This window comes from Agelaius tricolor, unplaced genomic scaffold (assembly GCF_023055355.1).
Source record: "Agelaius tricolor isolate 1412-34295 unplaced genomic scaffold, bAgeTri1.0.p SCAF_35, whole genome shotgun sequence".
NCBI classification, from domain to species: domain Eukaryota; kingdom Metazoa; phylum Chordata; class Aves; order Passeriformes; family Icteridae; genus Agelaius; species Agelaius tricolor.
In genome coordinates, this window is record NW_027269295.1 from 5620338 (window position 1) to 5645485 (window position 25148).

Sequence of the window (25148 nt, forward strand, 5' to 3'; positions counted from 1 at the left end):
CAAATCACAGCAGTGATGTGATGTTACTGGAGGTGCTGAGCCCATCCCAGTGTGGGGCTGTGATATCCAATGATGGGTGTAGCAAACCAGCCTTATATGTTGCAAATCCATATGGATTTGATGAATGTCAATGTTCATTAAAGATCTGGTGGATCAGTTCAGCTGATTTGAGGTTTGGCAAGGAGAAATAACAAAGCAAGAAGAAATCCAGTGCCACAGCGAGGAACAATGTGATTTTAGCTTTCCTTCATAAAGAAATAGGGCTTTGGAAGTCCTGGTCTGTTCAGGGGCATCCTCCAAGCTTTTGGATACCAGCGTCTGGGTGATGAGTCAGGAGGCAGTGATGGAAAATGGGGGAAATTCATACAGAATCAGGTCGGAAGAGAAGAGAGACCCTGCGGGGGTCAGAGCTGGGTGCCAGAGCTGCGAGGGAGATTTGGGGTGGCCTGGTCCCTGGGGGTGTCCCCGGCAGAGCGGAGGTGCTGCAGGCTCCGCGGCAGCAGCAGTTTGGGCAGGTGGGCACAGCAGCCCCTCCTTCCTGCAGCCTGCTCCTCGCTGTGGAAAAGGCCGATTTTCTCCCTAAAACGGCTCCCACGTGGGACATGCAACGTTTGCTCCCTCTCCCTGGGAAAAGCGAAACCCTATCCCTGTCCTCAGTGCTCCGCTTGGGTTTCTCAGGGCTGTTCCTGGCACTTGGCTCCTTCGCCTCCCACATTTCCATCGCCTCTCTCCATCTTTTTTCCACTCCTTCCCTGCTCTGCTGCCGTCGCTTCCCTCGTCCCTCCCTGCTGCCCCGGCCGCTCCCCTAAATGGGCCACGGGGGCGGATTATCGGCACCGCTCATCTGCATCCGCCCTCCTCCCAGTCCTGCCCTGCTCCTCCTCCTCCTGCCGATCGCAGCAGCTCCGCTGGAGCGCGGCCGCCCTGGAGCGGCAGCGCCGGGAGAGCCGCCGGGCCGGGGCTACCGTGAGTAGGGGGCTCTGGTGGCTGCACTGTCCCTGTGCTGGGAGGTTGGGTGGCTCTCCGGCCGTCTCCCCTGGCTGGTTCTCCTTGGATTGTTTATTTTCTTCCATCCCTGTCCTTCCCGTGTCCTTCGGCGACAGCAGGAGCCGGCAAGCCCGTCCGCGGTAGCGCGGGGTGCTGGGGTTGGTCCCCTGGGGGTGACACCTGCGTGGCCTCTGCTCAGCAGGGAGATGCCGCTGGAGGATGGGGACCCGCTGAGCCCGGGGGGGCGGCAGGTCAACGGAGAGGTCAGCGGTGTCCCCCCGCTCCCGGGGATGGGGGAGCCCTCGCTCCGGGGCACGACAGCACCTGGTGGCAGCAGGACAGACGTGATGGCAGAGGGCTGGGAGCTGGGGCCAGCACTGGGTGATGGGGATGTGACCCCCGGAGGAGGCCCACAGCGAGCACAGCAGCCCGAGGAAGCCCTGATGACCGAGCTTTCGGAGCTGGTGCAGAAGGTGGTGAAGAGCAGCAGCTGGTGGGAACGGCACGGCACGGACATCAGCATCCTTGCCTGCAGCTTCCTCCTGCTACCAGCAGGTAACCTGGCTCAGCCCCCCAAACCATGGCCGGAGGGTCCTCAGGTGTCCCACTGCCTCCTCATGACTGCTTTGTGCTGGGAGCCTGTTGGCACCTACTGAGGTTGTAACAAAGCCATAACTCCTTCACCCCGTGACTTGGTGCACTCTGACCCCACAGCAGATGACAGTGACACCCAGGGTACAGCCTGGGCTGAAGGGACAGTGGTACCTGGGGTGCAGCCTGGGCTGAGGGGACAGTGGTACCTGGGGTACAGCCTGGGCTGAGGGGATGGTGCCCAGGCAGATGTACACAGGGCAGGACAGTGGGTGATGTGTCCCACCATGGGACATGGTGGTTTTGGTGACAATGGCCCTGGCTGTGGTGGGTGCAAGGGAAAACAGTTGAGTGTGGGTCTCTGGTGGCATGGCTGGAAAGCTGGGACCTTCTCTTGCTGTTGAAGTCCTGGGGATGCTGAGATCCTGGCAGAGTAATGGCACCAGTGAAATCCCACATCCCAGAGCTGTGGGGTGGGATCAGGTGCCTGCAGCACTCCTTGGCATCGAGGCTGGAAGTGGCCAAATCTTCAGCACAAGGGTGAGTGTGGCTGATCCAGTCATAAGGACGATGAGGAGGCAACCTCTGACTTGCATGGTTTAAATACATGTAACTATGGCAGAAGAACAGGTTTAGGGCCGTGGCTGGCGTGTTTGGGTGTAGCAACACCTCCAGCCTGGCTCAGAGGGCTGCAGGACATGAGCATGGCCCAGCTCCAGCCCGGCTGGTTTCTCCACAGGGTTCCTGTGCCTGCGGTCGGCCCAGGCCATCCCTTTCCTGGCGGGTGTCCTCACCCTTGGCGTGGTGCATCACACCCTGACCGTCAAGGGCAGCCACCTGGCCAGCCACAATGCCTTGACTGAGTCCAAGTCCTGGAGCAAAGTGTGGGCTATCTTCTTCATTGAGGTGAGTGGGGCAGCCCCCAAAAACACCCCATCAGCACCTTGTGGTGGTGGGAAATGTTTGGAATGGCGGGAAAGGTTTTCAGTGCTTAACTCTTAAAAGTCCATTTCCAGACTGGTTTGGGGTCTGTGGGGTGCAGAGCATGTCCCCATGGTGCTTCATTATGGTTCCAGAGCATCTCCCCAGGTTCTTCCCACACAAGCCCAAGCCAGGCAGTGCCCAACCCTGGCAACTTCTCTCTCTTCTCTCCCAGCTCTGCTCCGCTTTCACAGTCGAGCAGGCCACCTACAACCATGTGAAGATCCACCATGGCTACACCAACGTCATTGGCCTGGGGGACTCCAGCACGTGGAAACTTCCTTTCCTGAACCGCTACATTTACATGTTCATCGCTCCTCTCGCAGTGCCCATCCTAACCCCTCTGGTTGCACTTGGTATGTGTCCCACGTGCCTTGGGACAGGGGGCTGGGTGTGGGAAGCTTGTAACTGCCCAGGTCTCACCCCAGCCAAGGGTTCTGCTTTGTTTGGAGGCATCACATTAACTACACCAGTCCCTGGTGGGACATGGCAGGAAGGGCAGGAGATGCTGCACTTGCCCTGGGGACCACATCTTCTGCATCTATTTTCTGCTGATGCTGAGAAAACACTTCACCTTTTCCTGGGCTGGATGTTGAAATCTCTGGCAATAGCCATCATGAGCCTGCAGCACCCCAAATCCATTCTCCTTTAACTCAGATCTGTGGCCATAATGGGGTTCAGTCTCACACTCAGGTTGATCAGAGCATCACACGGGGTGTTTGGTGGCCGTGTATGGGGTGGAGGTTTGGGCCAATGCAGGGGCCAGACACAGAGAGCTTGGGCAGGAAAGGTGGTGGCTCCAGGGAAATAATGGTGCCAGAAAACAATCAGGGAGAAGAGCCCAGAAAGCAGTAAGAGGCTGGGGAAGCAAAGCTCCCCAGGCTGCATGACCCAGCTGTGGGCAGTGCCAAATGCACGGCCAATGACTTGGCAAAGTGTAAGAAACAAAGGAGCGTCCAAATCCCCTGAGTGATGCTGCACAGCTGGACCTGCTGCTCTGGGGAGTCTCTCAGACCCACACCCCAGCAGTTTTATAGGGTTTGGGCCAACCTGGAGGAGGGGGAAAGTGAGTTCATGGGCTGAGCTGGGCTGTGGGGCTATTGGCACAGTCTGACTGCTGGAGCAGCAGTGGTGGTGGGGAAAAATCAACACCTCTCCCATGCGCTGCCTCCTCTTCCTTGTGCAGATTTACTGAGGAACGTGGAGTGGAAGGCAGCTCTACGGACCCTCTGCTGCATGTTTCTGGGGTTTTACTGCCATTACTGGCTCCTGCTCCACGTCTCGGGCTTCCAGTCGCCGTGGTCTGCCCTGCTCTGCATGCTGGTCACCCGCTCCCTCCTGGCCCATCCCTACATCCATGTCAACATCTTCCAGGTAGAGACCTGAAGCTTCAAGGTATCCCAACAGTGCTGGAGACAGGCGAGCCACCACCCAGTGCCCTGATGCTGCTGGCTGGAGCTTGTGTCACCTTAAGGCATGTGGGTTCAGTTGTCACCTCCCTTGTACTGATGTTGTCACCAGGAGGATCAGGCTGGTGGTGCTGTGTGGAAAGTGGTGGCCCTTGGAAAATGTCTGGGCAGATGAGTGCAAAGGGTGTGAGGATGATGTCCTCTATGGTGGCTGGGAGGGCTGATGTGTTTCAGGTGGTGTTATGGGCCCTGGGGTGGGGAGAGGCTGGTGGCTCTAAGTGTGGATGTGTTGGGGGAGCAGAGCCTGGGAGCTCCTTGGTGGCTCCATGGACAAACACAAGATGGGGTGACTTTAGGGACAAACTCAGCTCTTGGGCTGACAGAGAGACCCCAAAATGTGGCTCCTTGTGCCCACACACAGGCAGAGCTGCCATTGGCTCTGCTGGGATGGGACTGGGGAGGTGGCAGGTGCCACAGGGTGCCCACCCTGCCTCTCCCACAGCACATTGGCCTCCCCATGTTCGCCGCTGACCGCAAACCCAAGCGGATCCACCTCATGAGCCTGGGTGTCCTCAACCTGCCCCGCAACCCCCTCCTGGACTGGTCCTTCGGCCACTCGCTCATCAGCTGCCACGTGGAGCATCACCTCTTTCCCAGCCTCTCTGACAACATGTGCCTGAAGGTGAGATGACTCCACAGGGTGACTGGGAGGTGACATGGGGACGAGAAATCTTCCCACCCCCTCCTGCCCCCACTGCCAGACATGTCTGTGCTGCTCCTTCTCATGTTGGAAACTGCTTTGCAACAGTCCCTAACCCATCTCCTGCCATCCGAGTCCTGTTCTCCTGGGTTTCTGCTCCTTCTCCTGGTCCCAATTCCAGCCTGCAGCAGCCTTCCAGCAGTCCAGGATCCTCCCAGTGATTCCATTGAGAAAGTATCCCAGCACTGCACAGTGCAGTTTTTGGCTCAGGCAACATCCAGGCAAACCTCCTATCACTCTAGTCATGCCCTTACTTGCTGCTCTGAGGTGTGGGGTGTGTTCAAAACATGGGCTCTGAGCACTGCCCCGGCTGGAGGGGATCCCAAGGCAGGTCCATACAGCGCCCTTCAGCACAGGATCACCACAGCAATGCTGTGCCCGTTTTCAGTGTCCTTTGCTTGAGCTCAGGGGGCTGGCAGGACCCACCTCCCCCAAAGAGGTGTCACAGGGAAGGAGGCAATTAAGCCTGTAGCAGCCTCCCAGTCCCATCAACGAGCTGGCTGTGTGGGCCAATAATGATGGGTGTGAAGGATGAGCATTCGTGGCTAGTTCTCATAAGAAGCCTCATTAGGGCATCTCTCCTAATTTGGAGCTCTCCAAAGGCGATTTGCCAGGGTGAACTCCCTGTGATGCTGCAACTGAAACCACCTTCCTCTTAATATTCACAGCAAAGATACTACAGCTGGTGCTGCCTGCTCCAGCCCAGCTTTGGGCATGTGGGATGGCTTTTCTGGGCACGTTTCAGGCACCTTGTACAAACACAGGGCACCCTGCACAGCAGTGACGTTACCTTTGCCTTTGCAGATCAAACCCATCGTCTCCCAGTACCTGAAGCAGAAGAAGCTGCCCTACAACGAGGACACCTACAGCTCCAGGCTCTGGCTCTTCCTCCAGAGATACGAGGAGCTGATGGTCCATGCTCCCCCCATAACGGAGCTGGTGGGCATCCAGTGAAGACCCTGGGGGCTGCAGCACTCGGGGGGCTGTTTCCACAGGGACATTCAGAGGGATGGTTTTAGCAGGACCAACACCTCCATGAAGTCACCGTGTAGGAAACATCCCTCCCTGAAGTCTTGCTTTTGGCTAGAAAATGAATGGTGCACAGAGCCATTGCAGGGGGAGAGCCTGGTGGGGCAACACCAGGGACAGAAAAATTGGGGTTCCCCACAGTTATCCCCAGCCAGGGCTTACTTCTATCCACTCTGCTTTCACACTTGGGGAGAGGAAACCACCCCATCCGTAGGGGATGCGTCACCACGTCCAGGACAACCAGAAGTGAGAAGCACCAGGATCTGCAGGATGGAGCTGCAGCTGTTTGGTTGGGGTCTCAGGGAAGGGGTGGATGTGGGGAGGGGGCTGTGACACTGCTGCTTGTGCTTTGCCTGACTTTGGGCTAAATCAGTCCCTTCTAGGAACAAAGATTTGTTTCAAAGATAAGTTCAGCCTTAACACTTTGGGGTGGATTTCCTTTATCATTGTTTTTTTTTGCTGGAGGAACTCTGACTGGTATCCTGTGGTGCCCAGGGTAGAAATGGGGGAAAGACCCTCACCCCATGGGGGTGTCTGTGTTGGGGTGCCAGAGGTGGCCCCAGCCCTGGTCATTGCTATGGCAAGGATTTATCAAGGGGATCATCTGCCAGAGGCAGGCAGGTGTCAGGGCTTGGGAGGCTTTCCCTGCTTAGGGAGGGTGAACTCTGCCCCCTGTGCTGCTGCCAGGGCTGGGATGCTCACGTGGGCAGCTCAAGCCACCTATGGGAAGCTGTGTCTGCCTTTACCAGGGTGCTCTGCTGCCCCAGACCTGCAGGACCGATGACAAAGTCCAGCCCAGGGTCAAGGTGGGGAGCTGGCAGCAGGAAAGGCAGATGGCCAAACTGGGAGCAGTGTGGCTCTGCTCTCAGCCTGGGGTTTTGCTCTTCGATTTGAGCTGTCCTCCCATCCAGGCTGCACCCCTGCAGTGCCACATTGTGGATTTATGAGGCTTCACAGGCAAATGTGCCCCAAGGCTCAAGGATGCTCTGCCCTGGCCCTGGCCCGTGGCAGGGTGATTGCTGCAGAGGGCAATTCATAGTGTTTTACTTGGCTTCTCCTCGAACAAGTCCAGGAGCCTCCTGAGATGCACAGGAGAAGTGTCCCTGTGGTGTGAGGCTGGAGCTGGGAGGGCCATGGCATCCCTGTGCAGAGGATCCAGACTCAGGACAAGGAAGAGGGGCCCTGGATCCATCCAGTGTGACCCCTTTGGCATCAGAAATGTTGAATTATTGATTTATGCTGGGCTGGGGTCCAGGGGCTGCTGATGCACTGATCTGGTGGCATTGCCACCTCTCTCCAGGCCCATGTGGGTCATTGATCCAGGGCATTGTGAAACACCCAAAGGGCAAATCCCACAAATCCCATCCTCTGAGCAGGGCTTAGGCTGGGGCTGTAGGTGGGGGAGCAGCTGGAGGAGCATGGCCAGAGCAAATGGCCTGAATGCTCTGGGGGGTCTAAGACCCACCCCAGAGCCCTCCCACCACCACCTCTGCCTTCCCCAGTTCATCTCTCAATTGAGCATCAGAGATAAGTTAAGATAAATGTGACAAATTATTGACATTCCCAGCTCCAGCAAGGGGGTGAGGGAGCATTAGAAGTGCTTTTGATTCAGGCAGGGTAATCTTAACCTCACATGTTCCTGTGTGTGGGCACAAAATGCTCTTTTGCCCTCTCCTGCTGCAAAGAGATCAAGCCCCAAAATGTTCCCAGGCATTGGTCAGAGCAACAGCTCTTTTCCAGCTGGATTTTATGGATGTTGTTTAAAGCAATGCCAGCTGAAGGCAAGTGTTTGCAGGTCCCTCAGCCAGCAGGAGACAGTCTGTGATTTGGGACATAGATGGATTATTCCCTGCCAGAACTGGTGGATACAGAAGTTAATGGGGGAAAGGGAGAATTCTGGGAAAAAAGGAGAAATCTGACTGTGCTTGGAACCCTCCAAATTTAAACCTACTGCTTTTGTGGATGACCTCTGTGGTGATATTTGGAGCCTTCAGCCTTGTCCCTCTGGGGAGGGGCTCAATGATTGCTGTGCTGACCTGAGGATGAGGGTTTGGAGCTGTTGGAATTCCTGGTCCTGGCCACAGCCCCCCTGAAGGAGCGGGTGCAGAAGGAGGCACAGAGCCAGCTGCTGTTTCCAGCGTGCCTTTGCAGAAAGCCATCAACTCATTTCCAAAACCAGGAGAGAAAGTGTGTGAATTTTATGATCCATATTACAACCAGCTCCTGGCTGTAAACTCCTCATGGTCTTAATTGCATTTAAAAAGCCCCGTCAAGCACTTGCCTGCATGCTCTGGCATCTGACCAACTTTTAAATGTCTGCTGGGCCCCCTGAGATGATTTTTCTGTCTGGTGTGTTGTGAACTGGCTGAACAAGATGGGATGTAGTGCTCCTGCATGGAGGTGAGAGCACCAGCATTTGAAATGCGCTGAGTGATGGCGATGAAGGAGGAAATAAAGCAGAGACCGTAGGGATGCTGGGGCAGGAGTTCTGTCAGCATCATTTATCCACTCTCTCTGGCGTTAATGTTTTACTCTTTACTGAAGGACGCTGGGTTTTTCTCCTGGCACGAGCAAGATCACTGTGCAGTGCATGGTTAAAATCAGTCTGAGGTTCGCTTTCCCCGGCCGACCTCGGCAGCTGGTCGCTGTTTGGGCGGCAAAGGGGCGCAGGCAACCAGCAGCATCAGCGATGATGATGCTGCGAGAGCGCGCCGGCTACCGCGGACGTCTCACCATAGAGAGCGGCGGTGCGAGCGGCCGCCAGGCGGCTCTTCCTTCCCCGCCTCTCTATGGTAACACCGCGCTTCCGGTCCGCCGCGGTGTGACTGGCGCGCTGCCATTGGCTGGCAGGGCTGGGCGGTGACGGGAGGCGGGGCTATGCTAAGCAAGGCGCTGTACCTCCTCCCGATTGGTCAGTGAGGAGGAGGGGCGGGACCTGGTCGGTGAGGGGCGGGGCCCGGCGGCGGCAGCGGAACGCGGCCCAGGGAACTCGTGCCTGGGGGGAGCGGGCCCGGAGCGGGGCAGCCGGGGCAGCCGGGGCAGCCGGGGCCGAGGGAACCGCAGAAACCGCGCCCCGCAGGGCCCTGCTCCACCCCTGGGGCTGAGGGAACCGCGCCCCGCAGGCCCTGCTCCACCCCTGGGGCTGAGGGAACCGCGCCCCGCAGGGCCCTGCTCCACCCCTGGGGCTGTGAGAGGCGCGGGGCTCCCGGGACCCTGGTGCGCGGGCTCGGAGTCTCGGTTCTGGGCTGTGCAGCCGTTCACACCCGCCGGCCCCGGCCCGGTCCTAAGCGCCAAGGCCGCTGTCCCTGAGCTCCCGGTGCGGTGCAGAACCCCGGCCCCGCTCTGCTCCGCTACGGCCATGGCCGGCGCGGGGGTCCGAGCCCCGCTGGGTGGGTGCCGGGCTCCGGGGAGGGGCCGTGCCGCCCCTGGCAGGTGCCAGCTCGGGTGGCTTCACGCCCTGCCTGTCGTTCTCCCCTACAGGTCTGCGGCGGTGGCTGTCCTCGGCTGCCCCGGCGCCCCGGGTCTGCGTGGTGGGCAGCGGCCCCGCCGGCTTCTACACGGCTCAGCACATCCTCAAGGTACCGCGATGGGATCTGCCCGCGGGGGAGGCATCTCTGCCCTGCCTGCCTCTCAGCGGTTCTGGGGTGGTTTTGTGGGCTCCTGGCCCTGCTCCAGCCAGGTTGGTGTTGTTGGGAGGCTGCTTGGGGCTGCCCAGACTCCACAAAGTCCTTCTGGGCCTGGTTGGTTGGGGTCGGTACCACTGCTTTCATCCCTGCCCTGCCCCTGGGTCGTCCATTCAGGACTTAGGTTGATTGCTGTGAGTTCATCCCAAGTGACTTTTCTAGAATCAAATAATCAGCAGGAATCTGCCTTGCTCAAAGCTGTTGTCACCCAGCAGGAATGACATTAACCGTGTGTTTGAAGTGGCTGTGTGGGACCTGCTCTCCTCCCTCCTCCCCCAGCAGGATTAAGACACATGGGTGATGCTTTACCTTGAGTCTGCAAATTTCAGTGCTCTGGGCAGTCAGGTCTGTTGGGAAATGAGACCTGAACACAGAACTGGGCTACTGGCACCCTCCAGAGATACAGCAGCTTAACCCCATCATTAAACCATGCTGTGCTGTCTCTGGAATGTGTTGGAAAATAGCTGTTACTAAGCCTCAGGGACGAATTTCAGGGCTGCTTAATCTCAGAAGAGGCTGACTCAAAATACAAGATAACAAAAACCTTGCAGCCAAGGGTCTGTCTAAGGCTCTGACCCTGAGGTGACTCAGCCGAGGCCATCTCAGGGCATGGGCATCTCTGCTGAGGACTGGGAGATGTCTGGCAGGTCCCCAGCACCCAGGGTGCTGTACTGGCTGCTTCCCAGCTGGCATGTGGGCTCTCTGATCAGCCCTCCAGGTACTGGATACCCACCAGGGTAGTGTGGAAAAGGAGCTCAGGACTGGGTAGGGAGATGGAGCCCCACAAGATGGACTTGATGGTGGTTGGGGCCACTCTGTGCTACATCTTGTGGTCTGAGCTGGCAGTAACAGGTGCAGCATCATCCTGCTCATGGAAAAGTCTGGAAGAGGCTGTGTCTGGCTTGCTGCAGCCCATCCTCCTGCCCTGTACTCCCCCAGCTGCAGATGAGTGTTGCTAGGCTGCTGTGACCTTTCTGTCCTCATCCTGGCTGTGACTTTCTCCTCCTGCAGCACCATGGTGGGGCCCTGGTGGACATCTACGAGAAGCTGCCCGTTCCCTTCGGGCTCGTCCGTTTTGGAGTGGCCCCAGACCACCCTGAGGTGAAGGTTGGTGCTGGCTCCCTGCCCTTGCCTGTGTGGTTGAGTGTGGTGACAGTGGTGGGTGCAGCTGAGGTGGTCATTGTCCTTCCTGGTGCCCCAGGCTCTCTGTGACATGGAGCTGTCAGGCCAGAGAGGTCCAGGTCTCCTCCTTGTCTATGCTAAGGCCAGGGATAGGTGACATGGGACACCTGGCATAAGGGCTCAGGAGAGCGGGCCACAACCAGGGGCTTGTGCTGGGAAGTGCTGCTCCTGGTGCTGGTCAGCCTGGCCCAGAGCAAGGCCAAGGAGCAGAGATGGGTTTCTGTGTCTCTGGGCACATTGCTGCTGCCGTTTGCTCCTCAAGCAGTACCCATTCTGGGAACACACAGATCTCCTCATGGGGGCCGTGGAGTTGGGCTGTAGGGGCTCTCCTGTGCAAGGAAAAGTTAAACCAAGGATTTCCCAGCAATTTTCCTTTGCCTGGCAGTGAGTGGTACCCAGGAGTATCTGCTATATCTGAGCTGGAGTGGAGGTGGTTGGAAGGGTAAGACACAGGAGATCCAGACATGGGAGATCCAGACACAGCAGTATCTTGCAGTGGTTTCCTCTAATCCCTGGAGATCCAAAGACCAAAATGCCTGGATGCCTTTGTGTGAGAGGGGAGGAATGGACATGCTGCAGACACTGCTCGAGCTGTTGTGGTGGTGTCTGTCCTGTCCCCAGGCTGAGTCCATCTGGGGCTGCAGGGCTGGGAGTGGTGGTTTTGCTGTGTAGCCCTGATCACTCAGAAGAAAAAGGCCTGGATGCCATCATGCCCTGCATCCTCTCTCGAGGAAGGGGCTTTCAGGAAGAGTTGAGATGAGATGCCAGCAGAGGGGACCAGGTGGGCTCTGCAAACCTCACTTTTGGGACGGAGTTTTCCCCTGCAGTGGGGTTTATTCTGAGGGGCTGAATGTACTAGGAAGGTCCTGTCCTCCCTAGGTGGGTACAAAATATGGATTTTCCTTTCACAAAGGGTGGTGGAGAGAGTTCCAAGTCACACCTCTGCTTATCTCCCTGTGAGTTATCTCTGGCTGTTGGTAGATAAGAGTCTCAGAAGAACTTGATTGGGATGAGGCAGTGAAGATCTCAAGGCTGGAGGGGACAGGCGCAGGGATCTCCTGTCAGCAGCAGCCTTGGCCCTGGCTGTGGCTGTAGCTGTGGCTCTGTGCTCTCTGCAGAACGTGACCAACACCTTCACACAGACAGCGCGCTCGGGGCGCTGCGGCTTCTACGGGAACATCACCGTGGGAAGGGATGTGACAGTGCCGGAGCTGCAGCAGGCGTACCACGCCGTGGTACTGGTGGGTACCAAAACCTTAGTGCCCCACGAGTCCTGGGAAAGGTCTGCAGGGTTATTCTCCACTAGCATCTTGGGAAGAGTGTTTGGGTGAGGTGTTTCTGGGTGCCTTGTTACCATGGAAAACTCTTCCCAGCCTTGGGACAGCTCAGATGCTCCCAGGCTTGTCCAAAGCCCTTGCAGGGGGCATGTGCTGGAGCATGGCATCAAGTGCAGGTCTCTGAAAGTTCTCCCTGTGCTGGCCAGTGCTTATTTTAGCCTGCCATGGATTTGTCCTTGCTGATCAGTCCTCAGCTTGTCATGCTCTGCCTTGGACCAAGGATGTAGAATTTGGCTCTGGAGCCCAGGACGATGAGGTAGATGAAGCCCCTGTGCTTGGACTGTGTTTAGCCCTTACACTGAGTAGCTCAGCCTTTGGGAGGGGATATCACAGCCGTGCAGTGACCCTGGCAGCAGCTGGAAGGGGAGATTTGTGTTTTGGTGTCAAATCCTGCACATAGTGACATCTCTGACTGTGCCTGCTGCCTCCTCAGAGTTATGGTGCTGAAGACAACCGGGTCCTGGGGATCCCAGGGGAGAACCTCCCTGGTGTTTACTCAGCCCGAGCCTTTGTGGGCTGGTACAACGGGCTGCCCGAGAACCAGGATGTGAGTATGGCCCTGTGCTCCCCTGCCCTTCCTCCCGTCCTTCTTTCCATCCCAATACAGGCATTCAGCTCCAGATTAAGTCCTAAAAGGCCTGCAATTGGAAAAGATTAGCAGAAGCCATGTTAAATCCTTCTTAGATGGTAGAAATGTGAACAATTTGCACATCAGTGAGAGTGGATTAGCTGGCTGTCCACGTTGGCAGCACATTTTGGCAGGGCCAGATGGGAGCCTGTAGGGGTGATGCTCTGCTTCCTGAGGAGGCTTTTTGGCCAAAACAACTCCTGCTCCCAGGAGGGCAGGAAAGGTAGGAAGGGGGATCATCTGGGGTGCCTGGAGCAGCTGTGTTGCCGTGTCTGCTTGGGGAGGAGGCTGGTGTGGAGTTTCCCAAGCTGCATCACCTCTTTTTGGGGCAGAGCAGGGTAGAAGGGAATTTGGGTGGTAGGAGCGTGTCTAAAGGGCTGGACATTGTGGAGGCCATATGGATTCATCACAGCTGGGTCTCTCCCCACAGCTAAAGCCTGACCTGAGCTGTGAGACAGCGCTGATTCTGGGTCATGGCAATGTGGCACTGGACATTGCCCGCATCCTGCTGTCCCCACTGCAGCTCCTCAGGGTGAGTGATGGCTGCTCTGCCCCATGAGGGCAGCCCACGCCCTAGATTCCCTCCCTGCTGGGTGGCTGCTGGCTCCCACCCATCTCAGATAAAACCTCAAACTCCTCTGTCTTGGGATGTTTCCCTGGGGAAGGCTGCTGCCTGTCGGGTGCACCCATGGATTCACAGTCTGTAGGGAGTGATCCAAGGCTGTGGCCATGACTTGGGTGATGCTGCAGAGGCCTCTGGATTGCTCTGCTGGCATCCAAAAAGTTGGAAATTGAGCATTATCTATGAGAAGCAAAAGAGGAGCCACTTTCTCTTCTTCTGCCACCAAACCAGAAACTTCTGTTGGGGTTTATCTTTTTCTGCTGGAGCTGAGGGCAGCAGCCTGGTTTCAGCTGGTGGCACTGGGCAGACTGGTGGACCTCATCCCTATAGACAGCTGGGAGCTGGTGTGCACCAGCTGCTCCATACAGCTGTTGCCCCAGATTTTGGCAGGAAAGGCTTTCCCTCTGGGAGAAACGCCACGAGGTTTGTTACAGCTGTGCAGCAACTTCCTATATTAATATCTAAATTAAATTATAAAAGCCCCCAAACTTGGGGGCACTGCCAAGCAGTGATTTAAGCCAGCTTGGGAGCAGTGCTGCAAAAGACATGGCACTGGTATGAGTGCCAGGGTGGGCAGGTAGTTCCTGACAGGAATATTGATCTGGAATGGTTTATCCTGGTGACCTTGTGTCTCTCCCATCGTGTTTTCTCTGGAAAAGATCTTGCAGTCTAGATAAGCAGACAAGATTGAAACAGGATTTTAAGCAGACATGATTGAAACCAGCACAGGATTTCTGTGAGGTGCCAATGCCAGGCTGAGGCCTGGCCGTGCTTGTGCTTGTGCTGGAGCTGCCTGGGGCAGGCAGATGGTGATTTGAGCTGTGGTTTGCAGCAGGTTTCATCCAGAGGCTGTATATCCTGAGCTGGGAATTTCCCCAGCAGCATCTGCAGGCACCTCAGAATGGAGCTCACTGAAGGCTTTGCTCTGTTAGCCCCAAGGTGAACCTGCTGGGTGGATCCCCCGAGGCAGTCACGGGGTGCTGGCTCATTACCTCTGGTGCATTATGGCCTCGGAAAGAACATTCAGTGATGAGGGACCAGCTGTGCAAATAGCTCTGTGCAAAGGGAGATGACTTCTTTCCCGTCCTCGCCCGGGCTCTCTGCATGCACAGCCAGCTTTTCTGCTGATTTTTCACCTTCAGAGGCTGTGCCTTCCCCCCAGCTCCCTCCAGATCTGCCCTCATCCCACTCTGCTGTCTCTGTTTTGCAGAAGACAGACATCACTGACAGCTCCCTGGCAGCTCTTGCCTGCAGCAAGGTGAAGCGTGTCTGGCTGGTTGGGAGGAGGGGACCTCTCCAAGTCGCTTTCACCATCAAGGTGAGGCTGGAGGTGCTGCTCTTTCCCAGAGCTGAGCCCCAAACTGCCTGTCCCTGGTTGGGAGAGGTGGTTTGGGGCTGAGTGTGGATCCCAGGCATCCTCCTTCCTGCACCCATTTCCTGGCTCCTAGGGGTTTGGGGCTGTCCTCTCTCTGCTGGAGGTTACATTTTCTGGCCCACAATTCCCAGGAGCTGCGGGAGATGATAAACCTGCCTGGTGCCAGAGCTGTCCTGGACCCTGCTGACTTCAAAGGCCTCGAAAGTGCTGTCAAAGGTGAGGGACGTGTGCCATGCTTCTCCAGACAGGGACTCACCTTGGCAGGTGAGCAACCAAGAGTGATCTGCAGGTGCCCAGAGTGTACATCAGAGAAAGTCTTGTTCTGTACTTAATGCCTGGCTCATGAAGCCTGTTACCATGGTGTGTCATGTCCTCAGAGTGCCAGGAGGCACCAAGACAAGGGAACATTGTGTATCTCTGTTTGTGCTGCCACTTAGTGCTTACACTCTGAGTGATGAGGGCAGGAGGCTCAGGAGGGCTGAGGAAACCTTGCAGGGGAGATCCCAAGGCTGTTGATTTAAGAGCTTCCTGTAGACCTGAAAAGAAAACACTGAGTTCAAGGGTGTCCAGAGACACCTGCTCTTCTCCATGGGCTGCTGCCTCCAAGCACCAGCAAGACAGGAAATTGCAGACTTTGATTTGTGTGTCCCACTGGCCTCAAGCCTCAGGAGGTCCCCTGGTCACTTTGACTTGCAGTTTGTCATCTCAAAGGTGTCAGGCTCCCACCAACATGACAGACTCACATACTGACACTGCCCTGACATGGCCTTGGCCCAGTGCTGTGTCTCAAGGGGCTTTTGCTGATTCCTGTTGTGAAGATTTCTCTCTTTTCCTAGATGCTTCCAGACCCAGGAAGCGACTGACTGAGCTGATGATCAAAACAGCCCTGGAGAAGCCAGTGGAGATGCAGGCAGCAGCAGCAGGGGCAGCAGCCCCCCGGGAGTGGGGGCTGAAGTTCCAGCGCAGCCCCCAGGAAGTGCTGCCCAGTGCTGATGGGAGGAGGGCTAGGGGTGTCCGCATGGCCCTGACCCGCCTGGAGGTACGGGGGGCTGGTGACCCTGGGGGGCTGGGGTGGAGCAGGACACATCCATCCCTTGGGAATCTCTCCAAAGGCACTTCTCTGTTTCCTGTCTGTCAGGAGTGGCTTCTGGCAGGCTCTTAGGGAATCTGGTACCTAAAGAGCTTCTGGTACCACAAAGAGTTTTCCAAAGGGAGCTCTTTCCCTGATGCTGCTGCAGAATGGCCTTTAGCAAATGCCCAGGGTTCAAAGGTCCCATAGGAGACTGGAGGGGGCTGTTGCTCTGCAGTGGTGACTGTGGTGGTCAGCAGCCTTTCCTCCCTCTCTCAGGGCTCAGGTGACTCTGCCAAAGCCATTCCCACTGGAGATGTGGAGGAGCTGGAGTGTGGGCTGGTGCTCAGCAGCATCGGCTACCGGAGCCTGCCGCTGGACCCGGCCGTGCCCTTTGACAGCCAGCGCGGGGTCATCCCCAACAGTTCGGGCAGAGTGGAGGGTGTCCCAGGTCTGTATCCACAGGGATTTGCATGGGACACGCTGAGCACAGCTGCTGGGCTGGGGGCTTTGGGGTGGGAAGTTCATTCACCAAGGGCATGAGTATTGCACACCTTGGAGAATGGGAACTGAGGGCATGAACTGCCTCTATCAGGGGTTAAGAGCTGGCCAGTCTCCATCTTTTTAGGGTTGTCTGGTTTAGCACAGGGGTTTTACTGCATCCTGTTACTAAAATGACACAGCCCATGCAGCTGCTTTGTGCTGATCTGTAGGTACACAAACTCCTGCCACAGCACTGTTTGTCTGTTCACATCACCAAGGTGGGGAAGAGGGCAAGGACTTGGAGCCAGAAGGGTGCAAGGCCACATGCTGACCTGAGCCTGGCTGCTCCATGTGCCCCTGCAGGTCTGTACTGCAGCGGGTGGGTGAAGAGAGGACCCACAGGCGTGATCATCACCACCATGAACGACAGCTTTGACACTGCCCAGTCTCTGCTGGAGGATCTCCAGGGGGGTGTGCTGGATATATCCCCTTCCAGAGAAGGCTTTGGGCTTGTGGAGAGCATCCTGCACAGCCGAGGTCAGTGCGAGGGTTGGTAGCAGCCAGCAGGAGGGATCAACGCAGCCAAACTCCTTCTGGATCTGTGAGGGAGCAGAGTCCAAACCATGGGAATGGATTATTTTGCTGTTTGGATGTTCCAAAGCCCAGGGACAACAGGGCTTGAATTCTCTCAAATATCTGTGTCATTGCTAAGGTTAATGACCACTTTCTGGGAAGGGCCAATAAAAGCAGCACAGACCTTGGGTAAAATGTCAGTGTCAGCTGCCGAGACAGTGAGCTATTGCTGTTGAGTGGTTTTCCTAGTAATCCTTCCAAGCAAGTTAGGGGAAAGATTAAAATGCCCAGGAGAGTAATTTGCTGTAGCTGTGTTTAAAGACATTCAATTAAAGTGTGTGTGTGTGTTTTGCCTCTTAAACTGTCTGAGGTTTAACAGTGAACTGGAAGCATTTTGTCCCCTGAGGTGGTTTGTGCTCGCTGTTGTTACGGCTCACAAAGGTCTGACTGATCCGAGCCGACTGGAACCTGCCACCCCTCTCCTTCTGGTGTTAGGAATTATTTCTCCTTTGCGAGACTGAGCTCTGACACCGTGTCGGAAAAGAGCAGCTTTGCTGCCACATCAGAGCCCTGCCAATGGTGAGGTGAGGCTGAACTTGTTCTTACTTGGTTAAGTTCTCTCTCCTGTCTCTCACTATCACCTCAGGGGTCCGTCCCGTTTCCTTCTCGGACTGGGAGAAGATTGATGCTGCTGAAGTGGCGAGAGGCAAAGCTGCTGGCAAACCCCGGGAGAAGATCGTGGATCCTGCGGAGATGTTGCGGATCATTGGTCACTAAGGCAGCAGTGGTGGGACCGTGGCACTGCCCCAGTGGTACCGTCCTGGGGCAACACCAGTGGGTCATGAGCAGAGCCTGGAGCACAGGGCTTCTGTCTGGGGCTGGTGGTGGCTCTGGAGGGGTGTGTGACACTGGGGCCTCTCTGGTAATAATGAACTCTGGGTTCCCAAAGTCTCAAGACCTGAGGCTGTTGGCTGGCCCCACATCCCTGCAACCAGCTACCATTCCTGGGGGTGATTCTTGTCTGTCTTTGAAGCATTAATGAATCATGCAGTGCAGGTGAAGGGAGGTGTGTGTGCACCTGGGGAACTCCTGACCAGCCACTCTCTCAGAGCAAGTCACATGGAGAGGTTTCCCTGTGTCTTGCTGCCTCCCCTTGAAGCCACAAGCCAAATAGGTTTGTTGCCTTGTCATTCATGCCAGAGCAGGCATCTTTTAATAATGATTTTTTTTTTTAAATAAACCCTTCCAGGGAAGCCAAAATGGACCTACAACTTGAGTGTGGGTTCTTGAGTGTGAGTTCTGCCACTGCCTTGACCTCAGAGCAACCCCCAAAGTGCTGCAGCTCCTGCAATGTCCCAAGGCAAGGCAGCTCTGGGTGCTCTCCACTTGTGAGCTCTACACAAGTAGAAAAGGGCATTAATTTGCTTTCTCCTTCCCACAGTTAATTTGCCTTCTGCTTCCCACAGTCTGTCCTACGGGGTAGATTGGGATAACAAGCATGTAATTGCCTTGTTCAGGATCATGAGGGAACCTGTGTCCATTGGTACCTGCCAGTACTGACTGGTGCAAGCAGTGCCTTGAGCTCTTTCTCTCCTTTCACTGGTGGGGTTGTTTTTTTGTTTTTTTTTGTCTGTGTGTTTTGAAGCTTATTAAATGCTTCTCTTAGCCCAGATTGCCTACGGTGACGGTGTCAGGTTTTAAGCCAGATTACAAGCCGTGAGCTGTAATCTCCTTTTATCCCTGGCGTAGGGGCAGCGTCAGCGGGGCCCCTTCCCTGGCTGTCCCCAACCCCCCCGTGCTCCTGCCAGAGCACTGCAGGATTGCAACCCCTCCTTCCTGGCCTGTGGAAATTGTGACAGTGGCAGTGGCTCTATGATGGAGGCAGAGGAGAGATCGAGCCAGGGCAACCTCCACCTCAGCCCAGCCCTCTCATGGCAGAGGACTTGCCCACAGGGCACTGTTCTCTCACCTCATCTCTGACTCAACTCAAGGAAGGGAGATCTCTGACTTCTCCCTATTTTTCTCTTTTTCTCTCCCATACTTTTCTATTTAAATCTCATTTGAAAGCTCATTAAGAAACTCAGGAAATGTGATAATGGGAACTCGTACTCAAACGAGCAATAAAGCTTTTGTGGAACAGCTGTTTGTGTGATGTGGCTCTCCTTACGTCTCGTGGCTGATGCAGTCCTAATGCTGAACTCTTGAGCAGGAGATTACATCAGTGCTGGGTTCCGAAGTGAATCAGAGCTTTGGGAAGGGGGAGGGAGGCGAGGGGGGCTGCACCTACCACAGGGAGCAGCAGTTCAGCTTGGCAGCCTAGCCAGGAATGTGACAGGCAAGGGGTTGTTGTGGCTGCATCAAATCTTAAGGTTTTGGGAAGAGAAGAGACAGATCCTCCTCAGGATTTTCTTCCACATTGCCTTGAATGTTGATGCCAGGGTGCATTTGTAGTGGTGGAAAAGGCCACTGTGCTCATGCTGAGCCTGGCACGTGGCTGTTCCCAAACTAAGGATGCTTCAGGGTAGTTTTTGGGCTGTGATAACAGATTAACAGGAGTGTCTGTCCTTGCTGAGCTCAGTGACTTTGCTCAACCCTGAACTTGGCCAAGGCCCTGGGGTTAATGCTGGTCTGTGGGAAAACCATGGGATGATGAAGGTCAGTGAAGGGCAGGGACAGGGGACTGAGCCTCATGGGCAGAGGGAGGATAGCTACAATCATGTAAATTTTTATTCAATGCTTCCAGCTCCCTTTCCTCTTCTGCCTACGAGCCCAAGCCCCAGCCCTGTGTCCAGGTTTCTTCTGCCTCTCCATCGCTGTCGCCGCCCTCCATCCTCCTCAGGGCACGGGGATGCATCCCGCTCCGGAAGGTCCCTGTCCCCGCTCCGGGAAGGTCCCTGTCCCCGCCGCCGCGTCGTTAGGTGGCGCTGGGAGCCCGCACCGGGGAGCGGAGGGGATGGGGGGGGACCTGGCACCCCCGGGCCGGGGCTCCCCGGGCAGCCTGGGGCACCCCTGCAGGCTCCCGCTCGCATCCGGGCTCTGCTTTTAGGCATGAGTAACCTTGTGTTTGCCCCTGGTGTGTCCCCACCGCGGAGGTGCAAGAGGGCAGCCTGGCCAGGCAGCTGTCCCCTCACCCTCCGCTCTCCTGAGCTGCCACAGCAGCAGCTCCAAGGCCATTTTCTGATGTAGGTGAGGAGCTGGAAAGGCAATGCTGTGAGTGACACCCGTCTGCTTTTGGAAAGAGGCCTGAAACACTGGAAGTCGTCGCTGCCAGCTCTGCATGTGGATTGCCCTGCTTGGATGAATTATGGCTCAGCTTAGCTTTAATGAGGCTGCACAAAGCTGCTGGAGGTCAGCATGTGGTAAGCGATGGCCTGGAGAGTGGCTGGACACGGCTCCCTGCTCCTACTTCCCTCCCTGTCTCCTGTGTGCTTCTCTGCAAGGCAGCCAGGCTGGCTGTGGGGCCGAGCTTGTCACACTGTGGGGTGGTGGCATGGTTCCATTTGGGTCTTTGCAACTTCCTCTTGCAGCTTTGCACTGCCCTGCCTCAGTTTCCCTGTCTGAAGATGTCCAGGCAAGATCTTCAGGCTCGTGGGCTGCCTGTGGGCTCCTGTCTTGGAGTAGCAGGTCTGGCACATCCCAGAAGCTCCTGTTGATGCTTCATTTTCCAGCCACTCCCAGAAGACAAGTGCAGATCTCTCACTGCCTTTGCTAGTTGACTGCCTGCTGAAGTTGCCCTCTTCCAATGAGTATTTAGAGCCCACAAAGCAGGAGGTTTCCTGCACTCTGGAATAAGGGAAAAACCAGCTGGAGTTGGATCTCTGGCCTGGCACCGAGGAGCTGTGTTGCTGTTTAAAAGCCAGCTCACGCGACCAGAAGAATGGTTGAAAAGGCTTTTCCCCAGCATGGCTAATACTCGATTTTCCAGCCCCATGCCCGTGGCGCAGGGGCGGCGGCCAGCCCAGCGCCGGCCCCTCGCCGCAGGAATCGCCGAACTGCGGCACCCGGAGCCCAGCGAGCCCGTCTGCACCGGGGCCTCGCCGGGAACAGATGGCTCCGGAGAGTGCTGACTTCAGCGCCTTGGCTGAGCACAGCTCCGGCCCTGCCTTAACCCACCCTCACTTGCTCTCCCGGGCACATCCCTCATGTGCTCTTCCCCTCCAGATCCATCCCCAGCCCTGGGCGGGGAGGGAGAACACGTTGGCATAGCAGGCTCTGGGGTCATTGGAGTGGGATACCAGCCCCATTGTGCCCAGGAAGCCACTTCACTCAAGGGACAACATCATCCCTTCTACCAGAGGACCCCAAGCATGTCCTTGACTCCAGACCCACCACAGGCTTCATGGTTTTCCTGCCCAGTCTTACAGATCCAGCCTTGCCAAAGTCTTTGCTTGTTGTTGAAGGGTTGTGCAGGGTCACGTAGTGGTGCTGCAAGTCCAGATGTTTTCCCTCTGCTTAGGATGAATGACTTTGGAAATTGGGACTGCATGAGCCCATTTCTCAAGGTCAAGAGAGGAGCAGAGGTGTAGGAGATGCAAACTCCAAGCAGCTGTTTCCAGGAGTTATTTAGGGATACGACAGCGGCAGATAAAGTTGTTGGCGGGTGATGGCTGGTTATGCCCCAGAAACTGATTTCCTTCCTTCCTGGGAAATTTCCATTTCCAACAGCTTTGTCTGCCTCATCCCCAACCTCTGGGGCAGCCCTGCAGGCATGTGCCACCCCAGGGGGAGGAATTAACCCTGCAGGGATAAAACCATCCATGTTTATTTTTGCTCCCTTAATTACTGTGAGGGTAGGACATGGTGGCAGCCGAGCTGTGCCAGATTGGAGCTGCACCAGACCCGTGCCAGGCACACACCATGCATAGCACCATCCCCGTGCCTTCTGTCCCACCTTTCTCCTTGCTCCACTCTCTGCCTTGATTGCTTTTATGGCTGCTGGGATCCAAGATATCAGCCAGTTCTGTGTGATTATTTAAGCAGTGGAGCCCTGAATTCTCTGGGGGATGGAGCAGACAGGGGAGATGGGGAAGGAGGGGTGGCCGTGTCAGCTCAAGGTGGCACAGCGTGGGGGAAAGATGATCTACACCTGTGTTTTACATCTGAAGTGAGACCCAATAGGAGAGGGACAGGAATAGGAGCACCTGGGCTCAGACCTTAAGTTTTGGCCAGAGTTCTTGGGAAGAAGTTGGCAGCCAACAGGAAGGACTGAGATGGATGCAGGACCAGGATGAGTGCAGGGCAGGGAATGGGTGTAAGTCCATGGCCAAATCCCATGTGTCACAAGTGTCACCTGCAAGACTCAGCTCTGGCAGAGGGACCTGTGGGCTCTGATGTCAGATGCCATTAGTGGGGTGCAGATGCTTGTGGGGACAGCCCAAGAGGGCTGTGTCACCCAAATGCCCCCCTATATTTGCAGGGGCAGCTCTGGCTTTGTGCTGGCAGTGCACAGATGCAGGTCCTCTCCTTCCCCAAGTACTGGTCTAGGATGCACATGGATTAGAAACCTTACACTGACTCTCCCAGGAACAGGAGGCTGATGCTGGGGTTTGCCTCACAGAGCTGGAGATACCAAAGCCTTGGTGTGCTGCTCTCCTGGCTGGGGTGGGTGCTTTGAGTGAGTCTGGGGTGCAGGTTTATGCTGGAGGTGGGGGTTCCCAGGAGCTCTGCAAGGCTGGAGTTCTGGGGGAACCAGAATGGAGGGGGCTGGGGCAGGATGCAGGGCTTTACTCAAGTTTAGGGTGCGAGATGCCAGTGGGGCTGCAGTGGGCTCTGAGGAGTCTGCATGGAGCCCAGGGCACTTCTTTGACTGGTGTTGGCCTAGATGGGCCAGTGCAAACCTGGGCAAACATCAGATTCCCAACATGAGCCTTCCAAACTCTCCTTGCTCCCCTGGCCTGGCTGCCAGCGAGCTCTTCCCTGCAGGAGGTGGCTGCACACCAGGAGCTGTCAGAGCATCATGCCTTGCATTTATCAACCTGCTTACAGAGCCTCCTGCAAGAGGAGATGCCAGGGAAAGGTAACGAGGCGATGGAGAAGCTGGCTGAGCTCCCTTTTGCTGGGACTGCCGTGGTGAAGGGACCAGCTGGGATGCCGAGAGTCACACACTGGGCCACAACCACAGCAGTGGGAAGGAGGAGGGTGAAGGTGGGAAAAGGCACTTGGTGCCTGTGTTGTCCCCACCCAGCCCAGAAAGCTGGGCAATGAGGGCACAGAATCCCCTGGCAGAGTGGCACTAAGGGGCTGGGGAAATAAGAGGACAAGTGCAGCTGCATTTCCTGAGACTGTGGGCTCCATCCCAGGGTGCCAGTGGTGCTTCTGTTTCAACCTGGCCCTTTGTAGCCATCAGGGCACTTTTTTTTTGGTTTCTTTTTTTTTAATATAGAAAGGACTTTAGGTATTTAAATGCGCAAATGAATTATTTGGATGATGCAGAACAGTCCCCACAAGCTGCATCATGTCTGGTGACCCAGGCCCAGCAGCAGGTTGGATTTGGGAACTCACTGCTTTCTCCCAAAATAAAATGTTGGGGTTTTCTTTTTTAAGACATTGAAGGACTTTGCCAGGAAAACTGCAAAACTGCAGTTGGACTCTCAGGGCAGTTGCTCACTGCAAGCCACTGCACCCAGTGGAGAGGAGATGTGGCTGGGGGGCCTGGCATGAGAGTGCCACCACCAAGCCCTCCACCGCTTGTGCCCACTTCCAGACACCTTCCAGCTATGCCCAGTTGTGGACCAGACTTGGGGTTGTCTCTGTCTCACGTGTGGGGATTGGGCTGTGATGGGAATCCCCATGGGATGGGGATGCTGGGGAGTCATGGATGTGATGGTGGAGCTGGGTATTGTCCCAGGTGTGGGGTTGCTGTGCTCCCCTCAGTCCACCTGGAAGCTCTGCTGGGAAATATTTGTGAGCCAAGACCCTCTGAGGGATCCAGTCCATGGAGCAGTCAGTCTTGGGAGAGATAAATGAAGACCCTGAGCTGCAGGAGGAGTAATAAAGGCATGGGAACAGCTCAGTGCTTCTATGCCAGACCCAAAGGACCAGATCCCTGGAACACTGGCCCAGATCCCTGGAATGCTGTCCCACAGTCTCTGTCACTCCAGATCATGAAGGCAGCAGAAAAGGTTAAATGCAGCCACTGCCTCCTTCAATGTTTAACCCAAGATCGGCCCTTTTGTCGACCTGGGAGGAGAATTTGAGGTGTTGAGGACCTGTTGCCAGCCCTTAAATCTGCCTTTGGGCAAGAGAGTGGACAGTGCTGCCAGAATCAGGCAGAGGTGGGCAGCCTGAGGCTGGAGGAGCAGGACATGGCCAGCAGGTACCCAGGACAGGACCGATTCTGCATCCTCCATTGCCCTGAGCCCTCACACTGCAGCAACCTGAGGGATTTGGCTGAGCTCTCCTGCAGAGAGTGGGTGCTGCTTTACAGGGATTAAAATGTAGCCCTAGATGCATTTTTCTTTTTCCTTTTTTTTTTTTTTTTTTGATACCTTTCCACCCCTGAGGTGCCCCAAAGGCACCTACAGCACCTGGACAGAAGGTGGCCAGGCTGTCTCGGGGGCTGGGGATGGTGTGTGGAAGTCCTGCATCAGGCAGCTCATGGCTAAGCACAGACAGAAGGTTTTTAGGCAAGTTGGAACCTCTCTGGAAAGGGCCTCTCCAAGCCCAGCAGCCACAAGGATGCTGCTGCAGGTGGCTGCAAGGCCAGCCTGGGTGGCAGACGCCCAACACCCAACCAACCCATTTGGGTGGCCCTGTCCCTGAGCCAGGCATCTGTCCCCAGGGAAGGCAGAAGGGCAGTGCCTGGGCACAGGCACTGCTGGCACCTGGCTCTGTGCTCTCGGGGTGATGCCCAGGGTTTTGGTGGCTCTGAGCCGGGACATGGGGAGGTTTGGGAGAATCTGCCCCCCACAGTGGGGTCTGAGTTGAGCTCCAACTCCTGCCAGGTCCTGCCAGAGCTGTAGTCCATCTGCCTGCAGCCATGGGCTCATTTTGGGGCACAGTGGACACCACCCAAGGACAAGGGAGCCCCAGCAGGGCCCCTGCCTGTCTCCCCCCTTCCTTTACTGTATCTCTCCCCTTTTCTACCCCCCCGCCCCATCCCAGGTCCCCCAGTCTGGCTTGCTCTAAACCAGTGCTGCGGGATCAGCTGATGCTTTAATACTGGCGACAGCTGGAGGATGCTGCTGCCTGCGGGGGCTTTGCTCAGTGTCACCCCCCTCCCTGTGACCGATGGGGACCCTGAGGCTGTCCTGCACCGGCCGAGGGGCACCACGGTGGGCAGCTGGCCGCTGTCCACCAGTTCAGTCAGCAAAGGGATGGAAGATATTGGCGGGAGGGAATGAGTCCAACCGCATTCCTCCAGCCCTCACCGGGGCTAGGGACGGGCACTGCCCAGAGAGGGAGTCTGTGCCATTTTACCATGGGTTTTCCCTCCTGGAG

The 25148-nt window shown here is 56.3% G+C and overlaps 2 protein-coding genes across 4 annotated transcripts; both read left to right on the top strand.

Annotated features, from left to right (window-relative positions):
- Window positions 1-788: 788 nt before the first annotated feature.
- Window positions 789-6177, top strand: FADS6 (fatty acid desaturase 6). 3 transcript variants are annotated; one of them, XM_071452757.1, is made up of 7 exons: window positions 838-966; window positions 1187-1542; window positions 2318-2484; window positions 2735-2915; window positions 3746-3933; window positions 4471-4650; window positions 5533-6177. In XM_071452757.1, the coding sequence occupies exons 2-7, from the start codon at window positions 1194-1196 to the stop codon at window positions 5680-5682; spliced, it is 1215 nt and encodes a 404-aa protein (XP_071308858.1). In that variant the 5' UTR covers window positions 838-966; window positions 1187-1193; the 3' UTR covers window positions 5683-6177. The 3 variants fall into 3 exon arrangements, with proteins under 3 accessions (XP_071308860.1, XP_071308858.1, XP_071308859.1); XM_071452758.1 differs by having other exon boundaries at window positions 858-966; window positions 1190-1542; XM_071452759.1 differs by lacking the exon at window positions 1187-1542 and having other exon boundaries at window positions 789-966.
- Window positions 6178-8681: 2504 nt separating this feature from the next.
- Window positions 8682-18850, top strand: FDXR (ferredoxin reductase). The gene is made up of 12 exons (XM_071452690.1): window positions 8682-9146; window positions 9238-9335; window positions 10452-10547; window positions 11741-11863; window positions 12393-12506; window positions 13018-13119; window positions 14420-14527; window positions 14716-14800; window positions 15421-15623; window positions 15933-16104; window positions 16500-16673; window positions 17356-18850. Exons 1-12 carry the CDS (start codon window positions 9116-9118, stop codon window positions 17484-17486), a joined length of 1437 nt encoding a protein of 478 aa, XP_071308791.1. The 5' UTR covers window positions 8682-9115; the 3' UTR covers window positions 17487-18850.
- The last annotated feature ends 6298 nt before the right edge of the window (window positions 18851-25148 follow it).